The sequence below is a fragment of the Canis lupus genome, chromosome 36 (genome assembly GCF_048164855.1).
Source record: "Canis lupus baileyi chromosome 36, mCanLup2.hap1, whole genome shotgun sequence".
Classification (NCBI taxonomy): domain Eukaryota; kingdom Metazoa; phylum Chordata; class Mammalia; order Carnivora; family Canidae; genus Canis; species Canis lupus.
Window position 1 is genome coordinate 1,898,983 of NC_132873.1, and position 27,888 is coordinate 1,926,870.

General features: G+C 44.1%; 1 protein-coding gene and 1 long non-coding RNA gene across 2 annotated transcripts; both read right to left on the minus strand.

Annotated features, from left to right (window-relative positions):
- Positions 1 to 2,215: 2,215 nt before the first annotated feature.
- Positions 2,216 to 9,182, minus strand: LOC140625436 (uncharacterized). The gene is made up of 3 exons (XR_012024780.1): positions 9,134 to 9,182; positions 3,623 to 3,697; positions 2,216 to 3,287 (listed from the first exon to the last, which is right to left on the minus strand). It is a non-coding gene; the product is annotated as an uncharacterized lncRNA (long non-coding RNA).
- A 13,995-nt stretch (positions 9,183 to 23,177) lies between these two features.
- KCNE4 (potassium voltage-gated channel subfamily E regulatory subunit 4) lies at positions 23,178 to 26,201 on the minus strand. Its single transcript, XM_072812585.1, has 2 exons — positions 25,777 to 26,201; positions 23,178 to 25,224 (listed from the first exon to the last, which is right to left on the minus strand). The coding sequence occupies exon 2, from the start codon at positions 25,196 to 25,198 to the stop codon at positions 24,686 to 24,688; it is 513 nt and encodes a 170-aa protein (XP_072668686.1). The 5' UTR covers positions 25,199 to 25,224; positions 25,777 to 26,201; the 3' UTR covers positions 23,178 to 24,685.
- Between the last annotated feature and the right edge of the window lie 1,687 nt (positions 26,202 to 27,888).

Here is a 27,888-nt window from a genome sequence, read left to right on the forward strand (position 1 = left end):
ATTCTAGGTGATATAATCTAATTGAGAAACAAAATTAACATTCTGAAAATTATTTAAGAATATTCTTGTGCTAGATGGTCTCCAAAGATGGTTCCATAATTCCTCTCCCTTTCTACAAGCATGCTGCTCCACCCTTTAAGAGGTGGATTCCATTTCCCTTCCCCTTCTAACTGGGAGAGCTTTGTGACTTGCTTTTGACCAAGATAGTGGTAGGACCACTTTAAGAAGACCAGAAAATCTGTATAAAGAGGCATGAATAAGAGTCTCAACCTACTGGTAAGAGTTTGAAATTCACCCTAGGGATTTTTAGATGAGACTTTTCCCAGTTGTGATTTACCGTCTATTTTGAGGCATGGCACTGGTGTCCTACCTTTTACCTACTGATATTTTAGAGCAGTGGTCCTCAAAATTTGCTGTACATTAGCAACACCTTGGGAACTTTTAGAGCTCTCAATTTCCAGGTTACACACCAAACTGCTTATGGTAAAATCTCTTGGAGTAGAACCAGGCATGTTTTTAACCTCCCTAGATGATTCCAATAATGTAAACAAATTTATGAGCTAGTTTTAGGTTTTAGACAATTGCCCTTTTCAACTCTAGGCATAAATGACTCAAAAGACAATAATCCTTTGAACTGTTCAGCAATCTAAGAATATCTCCCCTAATATGTGCCATCTCAAAATGCCCAGAGTGGGCACCTTATATGTGACACTGGACCTGAGTCTTTAGAATTTTTTTTTAATATTTTATTTACTTACTTGAGAGAGAGAGAGAGAGAGAGCATGAGCACTGGGAAGGGGCAGAGGTAGAAGCATGCACCCAGCTAAGCAAAGAGCCCAACATGGGGCTCAATCCCAGGACCCTGAGATCATAACCTGAGCTTAAGGCAGACACTTAACCAACTGAGCCACTCAGGTACCCTGAGAATTTTTTTATCTCCCCTAAAAAGGTATCTGCTAATGGCACAGTGGATGATTGACTATCCATTTTGATTATGCCTCATTGTAATAGCAACACAATAATAATTAGCCACATTTTATTTAAAAAAAAATAAAATTCATGAAAATGAATCAAGCTACAAGCAGGTTCCCAGGTGCCACCGACTGAACAGACTAGACAAGAAAGCACAATATCCATTATAATCTCTTCTTAACTAACCTAACTTGACTTTCAAATAGAAACCAGTGAAGATATGGAGAAAAGAAGAAAATACCAAAAAAGAGAGGAGAAAGGATGAGCAGAATCCAGGATTTTACAAAGGAGGAAGCATTAGACACACACACACACACACACACACACACACACATTCAAAATCTGACTCCACCATTGCCCTCTCAAAAGCAAAAGTTTTTAATAAGAAGAAAATCCCAGTAGCAATAGAAAACAAAAAAGAATATCACTAGAAAATCAAAAATTTTGAGGAATTTATTAAAGAAGAAAGATAGGTGGTATTAGACTAAGAGTAAAAAAGACCTGAGAAAATCAAATCCATGTGTAAGAGAACACTGCTCTGGATTGGTTCTATGAGTGCTCTAAATTCAATCAATAGCTATAAAGAGTTGGAGGAAGCCCAGAGATATCACTGGATTAACTAATTGAATAACTATATATAAAAATATGCACTTACCGTCCCTCACTTCATTTCCCTGAACATGCAATGAAACAGGAGTAAGATGTGTAAGCACATAATAAACAAAAATTTAAAGCATAGCAAATATTTGTCAATAATGATAATAGAGTGAACAGGTCAAATATTCCATATTAAAAGACAAAAAAGCCCAAGTTGAGTTTACAAATATTTATTTTCCATTTACAAAAAAACACATCTCAGCAAAATAAAACAAGACCAAATATTGAAGAATGTAGAAAACAAATTATATCAAAAAAGAAGCAAATGTAGCAATATTAATATTAAATCAAAGTCAAATCAAAGTCAAAAAACATTAAAAGGGAAAAGCGTGGGTTCCATTTTGTATTTATTCTTTAAAATATAATACACTAAGAAACCATAACACTAAGATCAAGGATCTTTATGCAGTTATCATGATAGCTTCAGATATCATGTCTTCACACTGAACATTTTTCTTAGTGAAACCTTGAAAGTGCACATATAATTTAATCTGTGTGCTTGGTTTCCACTGGGTCTCAGAGAGGTGGTTTTGAGGAACCCCTGAGAACACTGTCTGCCCTGCCTGAATATAAAAGAAAGAAAAAATGACAACAGGAAGCAGAGTGTTTTTCTAAATAGGGATTTTATTTATATGTGTGCCTGATTCAGAGTCTGAGAGGACTTTAGTTAACTTCACATGATTTGGGGATTGTGTAAAAGCCTGACAGTCCCCAAACATGAAGGTTGCTCAGTTCTGTATTTGGAAGAACACCTCAGAGACAGTAAGCCCTCTCCTTCTGGAGAAATCTGAGCTGATGCTGGAGATCTTCTTGCAGGATGGTAGAGAAAGGACACGTGCATGAAATGGGTGGTCAGCTGGACTGTTTCATCCAGATATTTTATTGTAAACTCACAAACCCATGAATGGTACCAATATAAACTGAATAACCACATCCGAGTTGGCAAGTAAATTTTTTTAAAGATTTTATTTATTTATTTATTTATTTATTTATTTATTTATTTATTTATTTATTTTGACAGAGAAAGAGAGCACAAGCAGGAGGAGAGGCAGGCAGAGGGAGAAGGAGAAGCAGGCTCTCAGCTGAGCAGGGAGACCAATGCCAGGCTTGATTCCAGGACCCCGGGATCAATCCGGTACGTCTAATCGGAGTGACCTGAGTTATAATTTCCAAACCTTCACTCCCCTTGCATCCCACCCCCACAGGAAAGCACATACCTCCCAGCCTTGATCGTGTGACTTGCACTGACCAATACAATGTGAGTGGGCATGCCCCGCCAACTAGGAGAAGATGCCTTACACATGACTGTGGTCTGGCTAAGCATCTTGTGCCTGCATCTCTCTTACAAGATGGTCGTCTTAGTTTGCTAAGACTTCTGTAACAAAGTACCACAAACTGAATATCTTAAACAGAAATTCACTCTCTCACAGTTCTGGAGGCTGAAGTCCAAGATCAAGGTGTCAGTATGGTTGGTTCCTTCTAAGGTTGATAAGGATCTGTTCCAGTCTTTCTGTTTGACTTGTAGGTGGCCATCTTCTCACTGTGTCTCTTCACATGGCGTTCTTCCTCGGTGTATGCCTCCAAGTTTTCTTTTTATAAGGACACAAGTCATATTGGATTAAGGCCACTGTAATGATTTCATTTTAACTTGATTACCTCTGTAAGGAACATATCTCCAAATAAGGTCACATACTGAGTCAGGACTTAAACATATAAATTTTGTGAGGATACAACTCAACCCATAACAAAGAGCATATCTCAGAGAGAAGCTGCTCATTCAGTATGGAAGAAAGAGGCCATGTGTAGTAGACCTGCTAGAGACCTGTGACCCTTATATTACATGAGCAAGAAATAAATGTGTATCGTTAGCCACTGAGACTTAGGGTTTGTTTATTACGCAGCACAATTCACTAAAATCTGACAATGATGCTAATTTACTAGGTGATCTAATAGCAATTAACTAGGAAATCCCTTTAAAACCAGAGTATCTTACCCTGTAGGAAAAGGAACTCCACCAACCATTTTCGATGAGCAGTTAGTTGTATGGCATCAGTAAGCTCAGAGGTGCCTAAAATACAGAGATAAGGAGAGCACATAAGTGATGGGAACCACAAAAAGAACTCCTGGGTGAAATAAGGAGAGCACTTGGGGACTCAGCCCTGCCCCTTCCATTTCTTATGTTCAAAGTTAGTGGGATTTCCAAAGAGCAATCCGTTGAGATAATCATGGTGTCCTAAGGTGTTCTTATAAGCAATATGGAGGAATTTGTAAGTAAATGGTGTCCAACATTCAAAGTACCAAGAGTAAAGAATTTCCTACTCTGTTTATTCAATGTAACATGGCAGATGATGTCAAAAGAAAAATGAGCTCAGACCTCAAGTGTTAAGTTCAATGTCTACATGCTTATAACAGAAAGAAGTTTAAGAAAAACTTTCTTACTCAACTCTTTATTATCTTTTGGACTATTTTTTCCCCTTACAAAGACAGAGAGAAAGTCTGCCTAAAATATTTTACTCTCCAGACAGATAGGTAACATGTTATAGAAAATTCTGCTCTGAACTCCTAACCACTGGACTTCAAAGAAAACATCTCAAAGCCATTACAAGCGACCCATGATTTTATATTTTTACTTCTCTCTACCTTGGATTTGCTTTCTGACATTTCATTGTAATCCACTGCTATAGCCTTCCAATTACTTCTATTCCCAAGAAATTTTTTTCCCTAAGTCATAGGTTTAGATAGTTTGAGTTAGCCCAGAGAGGATGAAATCCAGCCCTAGTTTTGATGGGCCTCAAGACTTCCTCTTCATCTGAAGGATGTGTGTAGCTTTAGTTGGCTCACAAGGCCATAAAAAGATCACACAGTCAGATCATTAAGAGCATGGTGTATGGAGTCAGACAACCTCAGCTCAAATACTCCGCCATGTGCCTTGAGCAACTCTTTAACCTTATAGGCCTTACTGTGCTCATCTGTCAAGTGAGGCCAATGATAGTACCTCGCTCCAGGGAAGTTCTAAAGATTAAGTAAGCTAATGCCCCTATGTACCCGGCAAATTGTAAGGGGTCAGTGAATATTCATTATTATCAAGATGGCTTTGAAATCCTCTTCTGGAGAGAGAGCTAGCAAATTGGTCACCACTGGTCCAGATATGCCTAAGTTTTGGTTTGGGTGGCCTGGGAATCTTGGCAGCTTTTGCCAAAGGCATATCCAAGTCTGGAACTACTGTAGGGTTCACCCGTGGCCATAAGAAGGAGGAGGTAAAGTTTGCTCTCTCTCCAGTACCACTCATTCACAGAAGAAAAGAGGGAAATGTTTCTGTTTCAGTGTTGAGTATACCATCACATTTCTCTCATTCAACAAATATTGACAGTTCTCACCATGTACCAGGCATAGTACAGGAGGTGGGGATGCAGCAGTGAAGAGAAATACAAAAATTTTTTGCAATTTGGAGCTTCCATTATAGTTGGGGGTGGGGACTTAAAACAAATAAAATAAATTAATTATTCTTAAAAACAAGAGTCACAAAGAATTACAGGGCCTGGGACCCTCCCATAACATTGCACCAGACTCTGTTGCCAACTAGATTCACTCTTCTCCTCTACTAAACATATTTCCAGGCCCACAATGTCTTGTTGCCATTGGTTGACATACATTTTAAGGTCCAAAGATGAAACAAATGCTTATGGAGTTGGAGTCCACAGGTTTTAGGTCCAGTCCTGGCTTGACCAGACTTAAGCATGTAACTCTGGCCATGTCACAAAAATATGAAATTTAGCTTGAGTTTTGACTGTGTAAAATAATGGAATTGATCAATCACTGGTTTTCAAAGTGGTCTTAGGACACAGAAATTTCAACATTACCTTGGGACTTAGAAATGCAAATTCTCAGACCTCGCTCCAGAACTACTGAATCATACCCTCTCGGAGTGGGAGCCAGCAATGTGAGTTTCAACAAGACATTTAGACTTTTTCTTAAAAAAAAAAAATCAATCTCAATGCAAATCCCAAAAGAAAATCCATCTCCTTTTAGCCAGGCCTCCTCCAGAACTTTTATAAGCAATACTCAATCTAAAATCTCACTTTATGATCTAAAAAATAATTTTTTTTACAACTTACAGTCTTTCCAAGTATGGGAGTTTAAAAAATATTTTGTGCTTTTCTCTCTTAACATTCTTTTTGTGCTAAATTACAAGTATGTTTGATTCCACTTCATAAGCTAATTAGTGATGGTGACTTCCAGCCTCTTTCCTGTAAATTCCTTCAAATCCTGAGTGCCTACTTTCCATGTTCACTGCATATTAACAATGCCTGCTAGCACAGAACCTCCTTCCCTTGCGATTCTCCAGCATTTCACACAATGTGAAACAAATAGCCTGTACCCCCTTCCCCATAAGGAAGTGCAGCTGTTTTTAAAACAAGACATGAGCATAACTCAACAGGACAATACAACCACCACCATGTGAAATGGATGAGGAGGTGAAATGGATGTTTCACCATGTGAAACAGGAAAAAGAGGAACTCCTGGCAGGTATCATTAGGCAGAGTGTTCAGGGCAATCCAAATAAAATGTAAGTGTGGTGCAGTTGCAACTCTTCTTTTACTATTTCTGAGTATTTTAAAAATTAATTTTAAATTTTAAACTAAAAATTCTATTCCCTTTCCACACTCTCAGCACTTGGATGTGAATTCTTTGTCTTTCCCAACAGTGTTCCCACTACCTCATTCCAAGCCATCATAACCCCATGCCTGGCCCACTGCTATGCTCTTCTAAGCTGTCTTCTATTTTTCCAATGAAGACTTGATATTGACCAATTTTGCTCAATGGGTGGAGGCATACACTGTTTCAGGAAGGACATTTAAGTATTTCAAAGACTGTTGAGGGTGGTCCACCAAGAGTGGCTCGGTGTGACAGATAAGAGCAAAGAGTGCCAGAGTCTCCATGCACTTTCTCTTATAACTTTTCATTCTCAGAACAGAACTGAGTTTTCCAGGAATATTCAGATGGGATAACTTGGATGTATGTCAGCCCAAGCTACCCTGTTTGAAGGCAATCTTTTTTCAGTCATCTGGGGGAACATATTTTTGTTTGTAAAGAGGATAAAGTTTCAAAGTAAGGACCCATTCATGGACAGCTATCTCATGGAAGCTATAAACATTTTTTGAGTTGTTTGTTTACTTGTCCTTAAAGATAATTTGGCAAAGAAGAAGCTAGCTCACTTCAGGACCCAAAGTTTACTGTGCGTAGTTTGGCTTTATTTGCATAATGTTAATATTACACAGAACTCTCTGGTTCCCAAAGCAATAGAAAAATAAGATGTGTTAACAAAACTGCACAGACGAGCAGTAACCAGAATCAGGGATTGTGAACTTAATTATGAAAAGTGACGTCCAAGAAATTAATGAATCAGCTGTCTCAGAATATGGTCAGCAGTGATGATCTCGAGGTTAACATCGTGACCAATGAAACAGACTAACATTTATCAAGAAATCACTTTCAATCACAATAATATATATTCTTATCTGAAAATTGGATGTGAGGCTATACTAACCGTTCCCTGAGACCCTTCCAGCCATAATATTCTAGTATTTGATGATTACACAACATCTTTGAGGTAGAGCTGATTATCATCCAAACTGCCCTTGAAGATCTATTAGCCTAGATGTTATATGAGTTCCCAAAGTAGAATCCAGAGAACCAATTCCAGGCCTATCTACTCAATCAGGGTTTTGCCGCAACTACGAATAATTACAGTTTTATCAGAAGTCTTAAAACCTTTATTCAAAGTGCCACTAATTCAGAAGCAATCAACAAGTAGTGGAGAAACAGAAGATATTTATTAAAGAAAAATTACCTGGCTTGTAAAATCATCCATATGGCTCTGGCCTGCTAGACAATGGTGGGAAAGACCTCATAAAAAAGGGGGAGAGAAGTAAGCTTGAAAAGGAACAACTAATTGAAAATGTCCAAATGCAGACCAACTCCCTGGCAAAAACAACCTATGTACTGTGATTTATGGGATTCTGGGAAAAGCCAACCATACCAAAAACACTACCTACCCTAATCAGCCTTTGTTAGGCTTTAAATTTTTCTGTTATTCATTCTTACTTTCATCCTACTCCTTGGATTGGAAACTTATGAAAACTTCGAAATATTATCAACCATTACCACCTTAACAGAAAATTCTGTTTTATCAGATTAGCTACTCGCACCTTCATCAGGACTCCATCAGAGAATACTAACAGGTAAAGGTTAGAATGGAGGAAGAATTTATCTAAGTCTAGAGCCTCTAAAGGTTAGGAAAAATGGAGTGACATGGTGAGGAATCCTGAGGTCCAAAAATAAAGAGAGAGAAGTAAAGCAAGTTTAGGAGTAGGGAGAAAGAAAAGGAAACTAACATTTGATGCATAGCTACTGTGTGCTAGGCATACCTCTAGATGCTTCACATATATGTTTTCATTTTATCTACAGAATAACCTACTGGTTAGATAATATTAACCACATTACAATATTTTTATAATAGCTATATTATTTTACAGCTGATAAAACTATAGGCTCAAAGGAGATAATAGATTGTCCAAGTTTATAGAGCTAACAAATTTACATTCAGATCTCTGCGACTCCGGAGCCTGGGCATGTTTCTCTCTACTACAAGGCTTCCTAAAATTCAGAAATCTTATCTCTAAGACTTGTGTTCCCCAAGCACTTCATTACTTACTGAGTAGGCCCTGAGGAAGAAAGGAATGGAAACCCCATTTACCCCCTTCCCAATTTTTCTTTAAACCAATGTTTTTCAAATTTTGCTTTTAGCCATGAAAACTTGTCTTCAGAATAATCTTAAGTAAAACCCAATCCATCTACCATGGTAGCCCCAAGGCCTCTTCATGGAATGACATGGGTGCCATAGAGAAGCTTTAAAACCACTGCAAAAAAAAAAATGGAAACAAATACTCCACAACTTAATGTATATCAATGGCTACTAAGCAAATGTAAAGGAACTCCAAATCATTAGTCATTAAGAAAATGCATATTAAAACAGCAATGTATAACCATTACACACCTACTTGAAAATCTAAAATTCTAAAAACCAGGTTAACCAAGATGTAGAGCAACCGAAACTCTTAAATATTGCTAATGAGAATGCAAACAAGTAGGGCCACTTAGAGAACAGTTTGGCATTTTCTTATAAAGTTAAAACATACCATTACCACACACAATCCAGTAATTTTGCTCCTAAGTACTTATCCAAGAGAAATGAAAATATATGTCCACACCAAGAATCATACATGATTAGTCATAGAGTCCATAATCAGAAAGAGCCCAAATGTTCACCAACAAGTTAACAGGTAAAAAAAAAAAAATTGTGGTATTCCATACAATGAAATAAGAATCAGCAATGAAAAGGGAAAACTACTGATACACTCAACAACATGGATGAATCTCAAAAATATGCTGGGTAATAGAAAGCAGACACACACACACACGAGTATACTATGATTCCACTTACATGAGATTCTAGAAGAGACAAATCTAATCTACAGTGATTGAAAGCAGGTTAGCAGTTATGTAAGGTTGGGGTGTGGGATGGAGAAAAATTGTGGAGGAAGGACTGTGTTTTGGGCTGACAATGGTATTTTATATCTCAGCCACATGATGATTTTGTGGGTGCAGAAATTCACTGAAACTCAAGGAACTGTATACTTATACAATGTGTGCATTTTACCTAAATAAGGTTGGTTTATTTAAAAATACCACTATAATTACCAATGAATTGTTGAGAAAGATCTGGGCACAATTACATAATCACTCAGGTGACATTTGGTCCTTTCTTCTCATTGAATTTTTTAATTTCTTCCAGTCTCTAACTCAGCTCTGCTCTCTTCTACAGCCCCATGAAAGATGGCAACTCCATCTGTCCTGCAAACTTTCAGCCGACTTCATTACAAAAATACCCCAGGACCAAAGCCAGAGCTAATGAGCATCTTAGACCACTTGGAAGAAGAAAGGCTATTTTTTGGCTGAGGATAATTGAGCTTCACTTCAAATCAGAATCTAAGCTATTATTTTCTCTGTACCAAATCCAAATCACTCAAATTCCTGAGGTTTGTCCATGGTTATTGTCCACCTGATGCCAAAATTTTCTGATGAAAAGTGAAACATTCAGCCAGTTGTGTGAATTCTTTGTCCTGAAATCTAAAAGCTCAGCCATCTGGCAGGTTAGCAGAACAGCTGAACAGTCAACTGATGCTCCTACTATAGATGGAGAAGCCACAGAATTGTGCGGATAAGATCTGCAAAAATCAAAATGCAAAGGCCCCATGCCAATGCTCCTCATTATTGATAAAGTGGGATCCACAGCATAAAAATCATGGAAATTTGGAGTAAAAAAAATCCTGTCCTACTGCCTCTGTTTACAGAGAAAGAAATTGAGGAAACTCCTTCCCATCCTTTAAAACCTTGATCAAATGCCATCTCCTCTGGGTAACCTTTTTCCACCTCCCCCAGGCAGTTATCTACTCTGGCTCCCACAGCTGACTACTAACACTTACCCCATCACATACAATCTATCTGTTTATGCATCTGTCTCCTCCACTTGTACTGTAAACTACCTAAGAACAGGGCCATAAGCTCTGCACACTCAAATTCAAGAACATAGAGTATTCTCAAAGAATGATTATTAGATGAACTTCAGTTGAGAATCTGGATAAATTTGCACTCCAAATAGATTCTTTCTCCATACCCGTGTTGAAATGGTGGTAGTGAAATTCAATAGAAATTCTAGACTTACAATTAGTCCTGGGCACTAAAATCTGAGGTTGCATGTTCTTTGGACAAAGAGAACAACTAATAAAACAAACTGTAATAAGTCAGCACAGTTCCTGGTATATTATACGAATATTGTAACTTAGAGAAATTAAAATACAATAATAAACATTTGATGTGTTAATATCAGCTTAAACATAATAGTGATAGTAACTAACATTTGAGTATACAAGAGGCTATTCTGAGACATTATATTGTATTGTATGTTTAACATAATTGTATTTCATCTTTATTACTAAAGCTATATAGAACTTGACGTTACATTTTGAGACTGATCCTTACATCTCCCCTACCTGTGACTAAATGAAAACAAAGATGACGGATACTAATTAAATTCATTGTGTTGATCATGTTGCAATATAAACACATATCAAATCATTATACACTTTGAACGTATATAATATACATATATCAAATCATAATACATCTTAAATTTATACAATTCTAAGTGTGAACTACATTTCAATAAGACTGAGAAAATAAATAAAATGGACTAGTAAGCCAAATGAAAAAACTTTTTGAAATTAAAAAGGAGAGAAAAGAAAAAGAAAATAAATAAAATTTTCAAATGACCGTTGTCAAACTTGCATTAGCAATCTTTGCTTTCAGATACCATGCCCATGGACTATCATGACTTTACACTTTTAAAAATTAGACTTACTTAAAAAACTGAAAATATTCTTTAGACGTCAGATTATTCTTCTACAATATTTTGATTAAGAATGTAAGGGATAGGGACACCTGGGTGGCTCAGTGGTTGAGTGTCTGCCTTTGGCTCAGGGCGTGATCCCAGGATCCGGGATTGAGTCCTCCTTGCATGGAGCCCACTTCTCCCTCTGCCTGTGTCTCTGTCTCTCTCTCATTGTCTCTCATGAATAAATAAATAAAATCTTTAAAAAAAAAAAAAGAATGTAAGGGATAAAAGCATGCAGGACACATTTCATTAAATGAAAACAATGCCCTTTAAAATCCTGAAGAACTGAACTTAGAATGAATTTATATGAGGCACATGTTCCCAAACTTTGGCCCAAAATATTTTCCCTGTCTGTTGTCTGTCATCATGGAGCTGGAGAAGATTCAGTAGATAAGGCAAAGTATAAACCTGACAAAATGGAATCTAGTCGGGACTATCGGATTGGAGATTTCCATAAAAGTGAAAAAAAAAAATGACTCTTTCCATGGAAGGCTTAAATTCAGTTGAATTTGTTCAATAGTAAGCCCTTTGGCAAACAAAATTAATGAAGTTTTTTTTAAGATTTTATTTACTTATTAGAGAGAGAGAAAAAACACAAGCTCGGCAGGGGAGGGGCAGAGGGAGAGGGAGAAGCAGACTCTCCACTGAGCCCAATGTGAGCCTCGATCCCAAGACTCCAGTGTTCATAACCTGAGCCGAAGTCACACACTTAACCAACTGAGCCACCCAAGTGCCCCTGGAGACTCTTTTTTTAATTAAAAAAATATATTGGTGTGAAATATATATCTATATTGTTTTATATATATATATATATATATATATATATATATATATATGTACAGAAGCATTTTCAAGGTAGCATCTAGTTATTAGGCTCTTGATATTTCCAACCCTAGAAGAAAAAATGTCTTCTGCTTCTCTTAACCATTCAGAGCACTAGAATAAAATCTTGGACACAAGGTCTTATACACAAGATTCAAAAATGAAGGTTTATTGAATCAATGAGTGAGTTCAAATGATCTTTTCTCTTTTTTTCCAGCCACTTTTCTACATCTACACTAAGTCCTTAGAGACTATTGCCCACACAAAGAGTCTCTGCAATTCTGTTCAAGCCACTTCTAGCCTCAGGCAAATGCAGAGCCTGCCCTTTCTTCCCTCCATTACCCACCTGTCTTTGACTTCTCAGGGCCCCAGTTGCTCCTCTTGACCACAGTCCTTATCTCACCACAAGAAGACCCTCCCAGGGACCTACAATCTCAATTCAGGGCTTCATTTCATTTCTAATTTGTAATGACTTGGAGAAGACACTCAAGATAATCAGGGTGCAGAGGTGGGTATTTTTTTTAATTTTAACAGATTTCATAGCTTTCCCAACTGATTATAAGTGTCCAAACTCATGAAGAAGTGTGAGCTTTAGGTGAAACCTCCTATGAATGCTCTTGAAGTGGACAAAAATAATTGTATGATTTTAATATTGCGGGAAGTGAGGCAAAACTATATAATGTAGAGTGGAACAAAATACCTGTGTTTGCATCTGACAAATGTGAGTTCAAATCCTAACTATGCTGCTTACTGGTAATTTGAGTTTGGACACTTTCCAGAGCTTTGATCTCTCACACGTAAGAAGAATGTCATAGAGCCACCGAAGGCCTGAATGAGATTGCTAATTGAAGGAACTAGAGGCACGTAATGAGCATTCAGGAAACGCTAACTGACCTGCCATGCTTCTAATTTAAGAAACAAGAGAAGTGACCATTAAAATTATAAACCCTAAACTCTATGACACCTCTGGTTGAGTTTTGGGGATATGCCTCAAAAAAGCAATTTTGTTTTCCTCCTTGGTAATATGTTCTTGTCACAATCAGGACACTGGCTGGTATGTAATGTCTTTTATTTGGAGAGCACATAAGAGCACATAGAAGGGCAATACGTATTGCTTTTAGGGCAGAAAACAGTCACAACACAAAGAAATAACTCACCTATTTTATAGCAAAGTCCAAAATAGGCACACAGCATTTATAGGAATTCAAGTGTATGTGCATGCGCACACATGAGCGCTTGTGTGTGTGTGTGTGTGTGTGTGTGTGTGTGTGCAGAGAGAGAGACAGAGACAGAGGTGGGGCAACTATTCAAACTTGCCCTTAGACTATACTACCTAGGGACAAGGAGGACATGACCAAAGCACTCTGAGAAACCACAGGAGTTGAAATATTAAGAGCAATTAGAGACTTTCAAGGATAATCTTGTCTTACACTGATTTTAGAACCTAATCCCTGAAGTAAAATCAGATGCCACTTCCTATTAAAAATGTGGATTCCAATGGCAAAATACAAACATTTGACATTCACACACCACTTTTAAATTTTTTCCCTGATTTCTGTCTTTGTTTTAGTAGTATCATTTGATTTATCTGAAGGCTAAAAATGTATTTTATTTTTTTATTTGAAACATAATGATATGCCTTTAGGCTTCTGATTTTCAGCAAATTTTAAGCTGTCAAAGTCCAAATACTGAATCATTATTGCCACAAACTAAGGCCATTCATTAAATTACAAGGAGAGGGTCAAAAGAGCTTGACTTTAGAATTCTTGGAGCAGCATGGTTTCTCTGGTCTATACCATCTGCCTCTGGGAAGCCTTGGGTCATCCCCATATCCAAGTTGAAGCTGACCATATTGTTGGCGTGTGATTTTGCAGAATGATGTGTGTTTCTTCATGGACCAAGAAATACAAAGAGCATTTTAGTTATTTTTAATGTTGCTCTTTATCATGGTGGAGGCCTATGATGTAACCATGAATCTTGTAGTACTACCCACTCTCCACCAGAAAGGCTTTTTATCACTGTCCACTCTCTTACTCACAAACCTGATTTTTTAATTTTTTTTATTTTTTTTAATTTTTATTTATTTATGATAGTCAGAGAGAGAGAGAGAGAGAGAGGCAGAGGCACAGGCAGAGGGAGAAGCAGGCTCCATGCACCGGGAGCCTGATGTGGGATTCGATCCCGGGTCTCCAGGATCGCGCCCTGGGCCAAAGGCAGGCGCCAAACCGCTGCGCCACCCAGGGATCCCGAAACCTGATTTTTTTAAAAGAGAATTTGATCACAAGCAATATATACATATACTATACAACCAATCCGTTTTTAAGCATGTAGAGAAATTGAGTTCCTGAATAAAAATCATTTTGAAGAAATACAAAATTCAGGGCAATTCTAGTTAAAAGGATGTCCTATAATCTTTGGTGCTTCTTCATACAACCTGCAGAGAAAATCCTGGAAAGGCAGAGATTTGACAGCAAAATATTTGTGTCCTACCGTCTGTGGTGGAAAAGAGAAAGTCGTGTTACTTGTACTTCTCTGAATCAGCCCTGTAGCTCATCTCCCAGCAACTCCTTTGGGCTGACTTCACACCATCCCCACATGTCTTTAATGGAGATTTGTTATAAACCTGGGAAAGCCTTGGTCCCTACAGAGACACACCTAGAAAGAAACTCGGTCAGCCCATACTACCAAAGGGAGTGAAAGTAGATTTGCAAGTAAAAGAGTAGTTCCAACTCCTTGAATTGGCCACACCATACTTTGCTTTTCACAGCCAAACTTTCTGAGTTACTCTGAGAGTGACCTCGACACACATCAACCTTTTACACCTGTGATACCACCAACCCCACTATGATACAGATTCCTCATATTATAGACACTAATCATCTATGAGTGATCAAAAGGAAGCTTCTTCCCCTCCATCTCTCTATGGATGACCTTCTCTTTCCGGAGAACCTCTGCTGACTTGGCTCCTGGGCTTTTTGCCATCCTGATTTTACTTCTTGGACTGCTCCTGCTCGTTCTGCCTCTCCTTTTCCAACCCCAAGAAGTAGCTGGTCCCTGAAGGAATGCTCTTTGCCCTCTCCTCTATTTCCACTCATCATTGGCTATTTCAGCCACGCTCAAGGTTTCAAGTCCATGTACTCGTGTGTATGGCTCCCAAGTCCCTCTCTCTCTAGCCATGACTTCTCTCAAAAGTTCCCATACTGATTTCCCAGATGCTTTCGGGATATCATGTCAACACCTCCAACTCAAAATGCATAACGCAATAAATCATTTCCAGGATTTACTACCCATTTTTATTATTTGCCCTTCTACTCTCTCAGTTATGCAGATTGAAAACCTTAGAGTCATTCTCCAAACGACTCTCTCCTTCATTTGCTAACCTTCAACAAGGTGCAAGAGCTTGGTAATCTCAACTCCTCAGCGTTTCCACCTGCAGTGTCTCCACTATACCTGCCATTGGCCCAGTTCAGTCACTTCTCTCCTGCCATCAGGAATCCTGTTTTCTTTACCTCTTTTATTTTCTTCAATTCATCTTCTAGAATGGGAAAAATTGTCAGTAGCATGATGACAATGACTGAGTTTTTATCATTGTTCAGCCAATGCCTACCAGGTTCCATCCTAAATATCATGCTTTTAATTTATGTGAGTACAGCCCTGATCATGTTATCTTTCCTTTTCTCTGATCTTCATTATTTTCCTAATTAAAGAAATGCTGTTTTGGATAGATAATGACCATGTCAATGGAAAGAGATCTCAGAGAATGCCTAGTGACCTAGAGTAAGAGAGAAAAGCTTGGGTTCTACCTGCATTTCTGACACCTATTCAATATGTTAGGAGACAGATTTTGGAGAAAACATAATGTGTTTGGGTTTTGACCTCAGGAATTTGAAATGCCAGGAATTTGTGGGATGTTGGGTAGAAATAGCCATAGGCATTGGTGATCATGAGAAAAGTCTCAGCTAGAGCTGAAGGATTTAGAGATAAAAAGGCAGTCCAAAAAAAAAAAAAAAAAAAAGGCAATCCACTGAGCTGTTAGGTGTTTCACCTCTGGAGCCAGGTTACCAAATTCGAACCCATTTCTCCTGCTCACCAGCTATGAGAATCTCTCAATGTTCTTAACTTCATGCCTAATTAGCCCTCATTCTTAAAATGGCTTTTTGGGACACCTGAGTGGCTCTGGTGGTTAAAGCATCTGACTCTTGGTTTTGGCTCAGGTCATGATCTCAGGATCTGGGATCAAGCCCCGAGTCTGGCTCCACACTCAGTTTTGAGCCTGTTTGTCCCCCTCCTTCTACTCTTACCCGCACCCGGCTCATGTGTGCTTCCTCTCTCCAATAACTAAATAAAATATTTAAAAATAAATCAATAAAAATAAAAATAAATAAAATGGCTTTAAAATCCCAATCTCTTAGTTTGTCATGAGAATTAAGTATCATGAGAACAGTGCCTGGCACACAGTAAGCACTAGATAGGTATTTGTTATAGTTCTATACATAATAAAGATTTAAGAGTGAATGAGATCCCTCAAAGAGAAATTAAAAAAAAAAAAAAAAAAGGAAGAGAAAGAACATGACCAGAGATTGCTCTGAGGAATTCTGGCCCGAAATAGGTACTAACTACAGAAATAATAATACATGGCTCTGACCTTCATGAGATTTATGATCCTATGAGAAAGGGCATAGCTTCTGTAGCTGAGACACAAGGACAATGTAACAGGAGAGCAAAAAGTAGAAAACTTTGAAAAAGAAACAGAATCTCTGTAACCAAGTACTATATCCACTTCTTAGGCATAAGTTCTAAGTGAAAAAGGAAGAACAAGATGAGAGAGAAAGCGTTCCTTTCATGTCAGGGCTCAGAATATGAAAATAATGATCAGTGTTGGTTTCTTCATCATCTGAAACCCCAATCTAGAGCTGAATCTCCAGCATTTACCTGCAAGAGTCCTTACCCTGAACCTAGGAGCATGGATCCTGGGAGCATTCTGTACTGGGGGTGTGGGGGGCGGTTGGAGGTGGCTGACATGAGGGACACTGCCTGTGACCACTCTGGTGCTGGAGCTAGGTTTGAACATGCAAAACGACCAACCAACCAAACAAACAAACAAACAGAAGGCCGAACCCAGGAAACTGCATACAGGACAATTACATTCAACCCTGTTTGAATATTTCCCTCCTCCTATTTATAGCTTCTTCCCCTTTATTAAAGTTTCCAGTGATGTCACATTGCACTCTTTAGGGGAATGTGTTTACTTCTGCCAGCTGCCAGCTCTGATCCATCCCCCCAAAGAGCAGTAAGTACCAGGGTTTGGCCAGGGAAAAAGAAGCTACTTCCTGGCACAGTTCATGGGCCCAGCAAGGAGAGGCACAGCAGTGACCGAGAGCTGCTCAGGGAAGCTCAAGGTGAGGAGGCCCCCTCGGTCCCTTGTTTTCACTAATCCCCGGCAGAGACTTCCATGGCTGTGCCCCCCATGGGGATCCCGAACCCAACGTCAGGAAATCTGAGTTGTGATCCCAGCTCTACTCCTATCTCCCTCTATGACATTGAACAAGTCACTTAACCACTGCGCGTGCCTTGATTTCCTCATTAAACAGAGAGGTTGGGTGAGATGGTGTAGAAGGCACCTTCTGTGTCTCTCTAAATTGTCATGCCCTATAAAATCTGATGGGTAAGATTCCATCACAGGAGCAAAAACCCCAATTTCTCAATATTTACCATAGCTTATGCTATTATTGCTTCACATAAAGCCAGCTGCAGGTTTAGGCAACTCTCCAGAGCAACTGGCTCCCATGCAGTCCCATTTCAGGCCAATTCAGTCTCCGACGACCATCTGTACCACCACCCGGAACATATGGTCTCACTAGTTACATGTAGGACAGGCTGGCCCTGGAGAAATCATACCTGGGCTTTCCACGGCCTTAGCTGATAAGGGATATACCTCTTGTCCACTAAGTCGACATTGACCAGAATGAGTCACATCCCTGCCCTGGTGTTAGGGGAGGAGGGGCCCGAGAAGGAGGCGAGAAGTGGAAATTTCCATGTTCTCAGAAGGGGAGAAGAGCTGGATATTGCTGCATGCTAGTAATGTCCACGCTCAGTCCCCTATCCAGGACAGAGGCTTTTTACTTTTCCAGTTGTTTCATATGAAGTTCTGACAGTGTTTTGAGGTCAATAGAAAAGATATTATATTTTCATTTTACCAGGGAGGAAACCCAGAAAGGTTGAGCAACCAGTGCAATGGCACAGGGCTGCCTAATGTCTAGGATGAGACTAGATTCCAAGTCTCCTGCTCTCTGCTTCCCAGTGGTTTAAAGAATGCCAGATTTATATCTAGTGACCTACATTGGAATCCTGATCGCTCACTACATTGGCGGCCATTGCCTTCCCCGAGCCTCAACTTTCATATCTCCCTTAACAGTATCAGAGACCTAGTTCAGGGTCTGCTTGAGAGGATTAAGTAAGATAATCAAAGGGAAAGCATCTATCACAGAACAAGGCAAATATTAAGTAAGCAGTACATTTTGCCCATTTAATTGCACCACGGCATCCTCAACTGCTCAAAGACATACTATGTATTCTCACATCCAGAAAGCCCTGCATCGATGTTATAAATAAATCTGAAATAGAATTGTTTTTATTGGAAATCAACTATGGGGAGACTTTGACCCCTTTGGAGGCCAGGGAGATGTTACATTTTCCCCAGCACCTAGTGAAGTACCTAGAAGTACCTAGTAAAGTGTTCAAAGCACAGGCTTGTAACAACTGGGTGACGTATATGCCTGACAAGTAGACTGCATTGTGGCTCCTTTTTGTTGTTCCCATTCCTGTTTTGCTTCTGTTGTTTTCATTCCTTTTGTGAAATGGAAGGAAGGGAGGGAGGAAAAGAAGAGAGGTTGGGAAAAGAGATGCTATGGGCGGAGTATCTGTATGCCTTCCCCCAAATTCCCAGGCTGAAATCTACTCCCCAGTATTTGGAGGTGGGGCTTTGGGAGGTGATTAGGTCTTGGGGGTGGGGCACTCATGAATGAGGTTAGTGCCCTTATAAGAAGGAAGCAGAGAGTTAGCTTCCTCTCTCTCTACCATGTGAAGATATAAGAAGTCAGCCATCCACACTCCAGAAGAGGGTCCCCACCAGAACCTGATCATGCTGGAACCCTGATGACAGACAGTCTCCAGAACTATTAGAAATGCATTTCTGTTGTTTATAAGCCACCCGGCCTATGACACTTTGTTATAGCAGCCGGAACAGACTAAGGCAAGAAAGAATATGCCATTCACTGTCTCTGAACAGGGGATGAAAAACCATTAAGGACAGAAGAGGGTGTGGCTATTGATGTGAAGAATTCCTGAACCGTGTTCTTAGCAAGAAAATGCAAGGTAAGAGAAGAAATTCCTGGAGCTGGACACACAAAATTGCAGCCCTATATTGAATGGGCAGGAGAGGCACAAAGAGAAGGAAGACAGAGTTGTATGGGACAGAAGGACAACGTTCTTGCATCCCCTCCTCCACGCCACGAATGGAGGCTGCCGTGGCTCAGAGCTTGTCGTTGCCTGAGTCAAGGACCAAATCCCAACTTCATAAAACTGCTCTAATGATCCAGTGCCATGGGGGCCGTGGGCTCCTCCTTCAAACAAGTGACCTTGGCTGGTTATCTCCATGGTAACAGCTCACATCCCAAACTGTTCCTTCCTGTGTGGGAGGAAACATTTCAGAAATGGGGAAAGGCGAAAATTGAATAGTGGTTTTTCCCTCTTATGACCCTTCTTCTTTGGCAAATCACATCCTCTTCCTGAACATTGCAGTCTCCTGAGGAAACCGAGCACAGAAGGAAAGGTTCAGTGACTTTCATTTGCAGATGTCTGTCCAGGATGCATTTTCAAAAGTAGAAGCCTGGAGCTGCTTTGCCTTTGGTTTCATGCAGCACTCAGTATGTCACAGGTGGTTGCACTATTCTTGTCATTAGCAGCCGCACCCTATGCCCCCCACACACACACCCAAAGAGAAAGGCCAGTGGGTCTTCCTCGTGGTAAAGGAGAGGGACTGCGTGTCAGAGAGGCCGAGTACTTTCTGTACAGCTGCAGAGCCACAGAGGTAGCCTAGAAAGCCAGACAAAATAAGGCTGAGTGTCTACTGAACCCCCATTTACACCCTGCCTGCCTGCGACCAGCCCCGGCCTGGGCAAGGAGCTGGTGCGTCTCCCTCAGGCCCTAGGCGCCACCTTCTCTCCCTGAACCATGACTCTCCCCCTGATGGTCTCCAGCACGAGGCCCAGCTGGGGAGTAAGGCGGGTAACCGTAAGCTCCGTCTGACCGAGGCTGTGTCTGGAGTATCCATTGCATTGTAAGCTCCACGTGCGGGGTGTTCCACGACGTGCATGGTCAGGGCGACACTGTACAGGCCGGTAAGTGACCCTCCTTCAGCTGAGCCCTGGAAGTGCGGGCCTGACCATGGAACCTCCAACTCTCAAAAGTGCCATGGGGTCTACTTTCCAACCAGAATCATGAGCCAAGAGCACTCTTGCCCGGGCCCCATTTCAGCCTTTCCCAGTAATCCGGCTCCCATGGTGGTGTCCATGAAAGAAATCTTTTCCTGTGCAGCATCCCTGCCTGCCTCTGACGTACAAAGGTGTAATTAGAACAGCATGGAGCAAGCAGGAGGATCCATTTACCTCATCCCTAACATTTAAGTGCTTTAAAATATGTTTCTAATATCCTAGGTGCATGGGGCCAAATTCCCTTCTCAGTTTTTCACATGCATGAGTAAATCCACACAGACTAAACCCCTTGGGCCTTAGGTTCTGCTTAGAAGTTCTTTTTTTTTTTAAAGAAAACAAATATTCCATTAAAACGACATAGTGTACTCTACATATTTTTAGGACAATTAGAGTTTAGAATTCCCTCTTCTTCCGCCCCTGGTTTGAAAAAAAAGAAAGACTTTTTTTAACTGTTTCCGCACCAAGAATGACATTAAGCCAGGATACATTAAAAAGGCTTCTTTGTCTTTTCAGATCACGTTCTCATCTTACGTTGTCCCAAAGCCAGCTGGTGAGCTGCGATCCTCGATGCGCTTTGGGAAGAATCCAGACCCCGCGGCACGGCCGCCGGATAGACTTCGGGGAGGCCGTCATTTGGGAACCTAAGGGCAACGTTTCCTTGAAACAGGAAAGCTCAACGCACAGGAAACAGAGAAACATGAAAGCAAGGCCACCCTGTCCATCTGCCTTCCTCAAACTGGGTCACTGGTTTGGTCATTTTTCTGCAGCACTTCCGCTGTGGAAATGGAATAAAGGACAGGCTGCAGCCGCAGGCAGGCGGGGAGCGCAGCCCCGGGGCGGAGCCTGCCTGGGGGCGGAGCCTGCCTGGGGGCGGAGCCTGACCCGGGGGCGGAGCCTGATGGGGGTGGAGCCTGCCTGGGGGCGGAGCCTGACCCGGGGGCGGAGCCTGATGGGGGTGGAGCCTGACCCAGGTATGGGAGCCTACCGGGGGCGGAGCCTGACCGGGGGCGGAGCCTGCCTGGGGGCGGAGCCTGATGGGGGGTGGAGCCTGACCCAGGCGTGGGAACCTGACGGGGGGGGGGGGGTGGGGTCTGACCCAGGTATGGGAGCCGGCCCCAGGGGGCAGAGCCTGATCCGGGGGTGGAGCCTGACCGGGGGGCGGAGCCTGACCCAAGGGTGGGAACCTGGGGGGGTGGAGCCTGACCCAGGTATGGGAGCCTGACCGGGGGCGGAGCCTGCCTGGGGGCGGAGCCTGCCTGGGGGCGGAGCCTGACCCGGGGGTGGGAACCTGACGGGGGGGTGGAGCCTGACCCAGGTATGGGAGCCTGACCGGGGGCGGAGCCTGCCTGGGGGCGGAGCCTGCCTGGGGGCGGAGCCTGACCCGGGGGTGGGAACCTGACGGGGGGGTGGAGCCTGACCCAGGTATGGGAGCCTGACCGGGGGCGGAGCCTGCCTGGGGGCGGAGCCTGACCCAGGGGTGGGAACCTGACGGGGGGGGCGGGGGGGGTGGAGCCTGACCCAGGTATGGGAGCCTGACCCGGGGGCGGAGCCTGAACGGGGCGGAGCCTGACCCAGGGGTGGGAACCTGGGGGGGTGGAGCCTGACCAGGGGCGGAGCCTGACCCAGGGGTGGGAACCTGACGGGGGGGGGAGGGGGCGGGGGGGGGGGGGTGGAGCCTGACCCAGGTATGGGAGCCGGACCCAGGCCAGGGGGCAGAGCCTGACCCGGGGGGCGGAGCCTGACCCGGGGGCGGAGCCTGGCCCGGGGGCGGGGCTCAGCCTGGCTCGGGGGGCGGGGCCAGGCAGTCAGGTGCCTGGGAGGGGCGGTCCCTCCAGCCCCGCCCACGGCTTCGCGGCCCTGGGGAGTCGGCCCCGCGGTGCGCCCCGCCCCTCCCGCCGGGCAGTCCCAGTCGGTGCGCCCCGGGCCGGTCGCGGCCTAGCCCTCGTGCCAGCCACATGTTTCCCGGCGACCAGATTCGGAGCAACATCTTGCACCAGGCTGCCGCGATCGCTCTGCGTATGTTCCAATTCCGGGGCTGGTGCAAGCCACCGAGTTTAGAGTGAGAGGTGGCGGTCAGACCGCCCTGCAGCTTGGCCGCTGGACTCCACTGACCTCCGCTGCAGCTACACCTTCCCCGCGCCCCTCCCGCCCGCAGGATGACCCGGAGCCCGAGCCGGAGCCGGCTGGGGACTGAGGGCTTGTCCTGGAAACTGCAGTCGTGCTGAAGAATCAAAGAGAGAACGCGTATTCTTCGGGGGGTGGGGGGGGACGTGTTTTGTTTATTTAAATTAAAAAATAGTGTGAAAATTACAAACTGTTAAATACAGAAGACAACTTTATACAACTTAATAGAATAAGAAGGAAGTATATACATCATGTTTTTTTTTTTTTAACAGGCGCAGATAGACTTGCACCAAACCTCAGGATTAAGCAATGGAAAATGTGACAACGCACAAGTCCGTCGCAGTAAAGCTTCAGAATTCAAGTGATTCCAGGCAAGGGGCCAAACTGAACTTGGCTTCTTTCACCCCCAACAGCCCCCTTTGGAGTAAATCCACACTCTGAATTTTAAAGTGAAGGAGGGCCCTTTCCCCCCCAAACATGAATGTCCTCTAGCACTATGTTAGGGCAAACTGATAAACCAGCTCCTCTACTGTTAACCCTTTCATGGGAACAGTAGTCACTGCTATCTTCAATCAAAGGAGAGTATGTTTTAGAAATTTTTTGGTTTTTTTGTTTTTTTTTTTGTTTTTACTAGAATTCAATTTGACCTTTTGGTGTGTTTCTCTTCCTGCTTGCCTTGAAGGGCCTAACCAGTCTGCCACAAAGCTACTGACCGCAGGAATACACTGAGACGTTAGCAAGCATTCCTGAACACTTTCTGTTAGGTTTCTGGTTTCTCAGCTGAAGTCTTAACATTCTACTACCCAGGGAACTTTGCAGAGTAAAATGCAGCGTCTGCCTCCCTGGTTCACTGCTGGGAAAATGACAGCACGAACAGGGTGGTGATTCGCCCGAAATTTCCCAGTTACATGTGTTCTGAATCTCCAACTGCTCCTTTAAATAAGCAGATCCGTTCTCAGACTAACTGGCCAAGTGGGAAATATTTTCTCCAAGCTTCCTCACACCAGGCCATACAGGATTTATCACAGAGTCTTAAAATCCAAAGACATCCTCCCAGCCCCCTGGGGATCTAGATTCAGGAGTCTCATGAAGGCAGTAAGCCTCTTGATGACATGCCCAGGACCACACAGCAAATCAGCTCAGGATCAGAAAACAGAACCCAGACCCCAGCCTCTGCCTGAGTCTACCCTTCCAGGTCTGCCCTACGTGACGGAATGCCATACTGTGAAGGCCCACGTTGTGTCAGCTCCCAGCTCAGAAAAACCAGGCTGGGAAAAAAGCAGCAGCAGAGCTAAGGGCTTAGCCTCCTTCAAGTGCACCATCACCCCTTCTAGAAAGATCAGGAAAAGTCCCCTGTACAGCTATTCAGAGTACAGATTCGATTCTGGGGAAGCTCTTCCAACCGAGAGAAAACGTCACGCCAGCAAGCGATGCTGGATGGTCTGAGGTCAGAGCTCAAGGTCACAGGTTAGACAAAGGGTGGAAATAGCAGATTCTCTTTTATAATCCCAGCCAATGGTAACAGGTTTGAAAGTGGCTTTTTCTTACAGTATGGAAATGAACCAGGTTTGGATCTCCAGCTTTCTGCCATCAAAAGTCCTCCATCAGACATCCCCCTCCAACCCAAAAGACCTCCAAAAAGAAGCTCTGTAACCCGCTGTGAACGAATGCCACAGGTACACCATAGAGGTACTTACAGCCCATCAGATCTAGAACAAAGCTCTAGGCAAATTAGCAAATCAAAACTAGTCCCTCAGCACGTCCTAGGCATCGGGCAGCCCTGGGAGCGGGCAGTTACCCAGGGCATCCAGCGAGAAAACAACAGCAAGCACGGCGACCTGCCGAATTCAGAACTGGAACCCCGAGCCCCAGACCCCAAAGTCAAGGTGCACACCGCACGTCTTCGGGCTTTTCAGTGGCAGGTGTGCACCACTGGCCGCGTGCCCTCCTGGCTGCAGACTCCCCCACCACCCCGTGCAGGGGCTCGCCAAAGGTCTCTTTAGAGTGGCAGCTGCGCTGCAAAAGTGAAACCAGACACGAAAAGTGTCCTTCCTCTCTCTAAGGCTGCTGGCAGATGGGGCCGCCTCCGGAGGCCCTGGGGGTGCTAGGAATTCTGGTGGATGTTCTCTGAGGACCCCTCGCTGCTTTCGTTGAGGAGCGTCTCTGAAGTCTCCCCCAGCTCGTCATCCGCCCCCTCCTCCTGGATGGTGAGGTGCACATCTGGGGAGGAGGACTCGGAGCTCACGCTGTCTCCCTCCATGGAGCAGAGGGTGCAGGACAGGGCAGGTGCCACGCTCTCCTGCAGCATGTTCAGCATCATGGGCACCTGCACGGACCTCAGGCCCGACACCATGGGCAGCGGCTTCATGGCCTCCCCCCAGAGCCTCTCCTCGTCTTTGTATAGCAGCAGGAGGCTGGACTTCTTCTCCCGCCTCTTGGATTTCATATAGCCCAGCATGATTCCGATCAAGAAAATGCCGTAGAAGGACATGACAACCAGAACGTAGAAGTACTCGTTGCCATTGCCGCTTTCACTGCCGGGCACGTGGGACACCAGGTGGCTGCTGGGGGCCGCGGTGCTGGGGTGCGTGCTGTTCAGAGGCTCCATCTTCAGCATTGAAGCGCCGCGCACTCAGCCGGGGTCTGGGGAGAGACCTGCAGGTTAGACTCCCACGGGCTGGCCGGGCAGGAAGGAGGCCGGCCCGAGGTTTGTGGGATTGCAGTATCCAGAAAGCTGAGCGCTGCACGGAGGAATCGTGGGAAGGAGGCCCACGAAACAGCGAACGGGGTTAGCCCTGAGGGGCCAGAGTGGATGGGGCAGGGGGCGGCAGCGGGGAGGCAGGGAGGGCTCGGGGAAATGGGCTGAGGCATACGCGGCCTCACATCTGCGCTTCCTAAAGTGAGCACAGCACGTAGAAAGCATTGCCTTCATAGTCATAAAAGCAAAAGGGAAAAATCAGTCCAAGACAAGGGAGCACAGAGACAACCGAAACCCCTTTTTAGTCCCTGGGCAACTTTTTCTAACTGAGCAGGAAGCAGCGAAAGCTTGCATGCTGCTTCTCAAACGTAAACCTAGTTTTAATTCAAAACTGCGTTTCCTGAGAGCAGAGAAAGGGAAGGAAAACCTCATCTACTAAGTGCACGAAACAGCCTCCTCTCAAAGGGCTCTGCGGCGAGGGCGCGTTGCTAACTTACCGAAGGCTGGCAGATTGTTCCACAAGGTCCGGAGCTGCTAGATGGCCAAGTCCAAGAGCGTCCTTCCTCCCCGCGGGGCTCAGCGCTCTGACAAGTCTGCTGCTGCAGTTGGGATATATAGTCAAGAAATGCATCGTCACGTGTTCCGGGAGGAAGATTTACAACAGAGGTTGGTCGTGGCAGAGTGAACAGTGAACTCAAGGCGCTGCAGTTCAACTCACTGAACTTCGCAGCTGTGCAAAGAAAAAGACTGGGGAGCGGGGATGGCTCCTCACGCCTCAGCCCCGAGCCAAAGTTTCCAGGTGGCCCTGAAAATGAGTGGAAAGAGGAGAAAAGAATGTGCCCGGTTGGAACCGTTCTCGCAAAGTCCGCTCTCGTTGAAAATTAGTTTGTGCTTCAAGTCCCTCTTGGGGAATAACCAGGATGCCTTCTGCAGGTTTTCAGAGACAGTCAAATACCATCATCTGGCTAAAAGACAGTTGGAAACAAGGACAGGATTTCCTGTCAAGAAACTAGGGCTTACGTTTCAGTTCTTCCATTGACGATGCAAATGTCATAAATCCTTCCTGAACCTTCCCGCGCTCAGACGCCTCCTTGCTAAGGGGTTGGTGTGAGAGCCTCGGCGCGGAGCATTATAGGAACTGCGTGAGCCTTTGCATCCCTGTCAGCCTAATCACCCTAAGATTTAAGGCCACCTGCTGCACGATAACCTTTTTTTAAAACACGGAGAGGTTCGTCCTGTCTTCTGCATCAAGGTCATGCATTTATTTCTCATCATTAAAATACCCCTTCCAGATTCTAGTGCATAGCCCGCGTGAAGCCAGGTGGGTCACGGCGCAGGCCGCCGTGGGCAGGATTTGCCGCCGCTCCCCTCCAGCTGCGCATCCCTCTGCCGTCTCTGGCGGGTCCTGGCGGGGGGAGCAGCTGGTGACCTGCTGAGTACAGTTCAGCCTTTTAAAACCTGCGTAGCCCTTGTGTTAAAACGGTCGCTGTGATCAAAATCGGAAAAGGAACGGAAGACTTTGATGTCGGTCCATCCGCTCCCCGGGATGCTCACTCTCAGAGGTTATTGTTCTAAGTTAAAGTAAACCAGGAGGGATCCTCCGCTCCCAGGGGTCTGTGGCCTGTGAGTTGCAGCCAGACTGTCTCGGGGCATGGACTCTAGAGAAGACACTTCTCGTGGTTCTGCTGTTGTCAGACTGACGCTGAGGGCAAGCACGGCAACATCCGTGTTCCCACCTGGGGTCACATCGTCCACACACGGGCGCGTTCCCGGCCTGACGCTCGGGCTCGGGTCCACCTGAGGGAACAGCAGGCTAACGAGCACACGATGCTGCTTTCTCCGCTGGTCTACTCACCTTATGGTTTAGGCTGTGTTCGCCCGTAAGTCCCCACCTGGCTCCAACGTATAACCCCTGACGGTTCCAACCCCAAGGTCATCCATACATGGGGCCTTTGCTCACGCCACTCAAGACATCCTCACTGTGGCGTCAATACTTGGAAGCTCCGCAGCTACCTTGGCTAAGGCAGATTTGGCCTTTTCAGCTTGGCATGGAGTCCCAGCAGCAGACACCGAGCAGGCATCCAGCAGAGCTTCATCCAGGCTCTTCCCTCCCTAATGCCTGTATTTATCCTAGGTTCCTGATCAGCTGCACCCGCAGTGGTTGGTCAGGGTCATCAGAACAAGCAATACCCATAAGACACACATGTCTGTTGATGGTGGGTCCCAGTATCGTAGATTATGGAGCTTGGGACATACGAGATTAGTAATCACCCATCAGTGGCCAAACACTGGAAACTGGAAACTTTGAGGAGGCAGAGAAGAGATGGAAAAAAAATGGATAGCTGGTTGAAGGAGCAAGGAAACATGAAGCCTGGTGCCAGGAAGCCAGAGGCCAAAGTTTCAAAGAAGAGAAATCCCCAAAATCAAGCCAATAGTCCCAAAACAGTAAAACCAATGAAAGACAAATGAATCTAGAATGAAGTCCAGAAGACAAAGCCATTCAGAGACATAGGAAGAGCAAAATCGTTTACAGGCATAAGGGAGGGAAGAGCCTGGATGAAGCTCTGCTGGATGCCTGCTTGGTGTCTCTGCTGCTGGGACCCCATGCT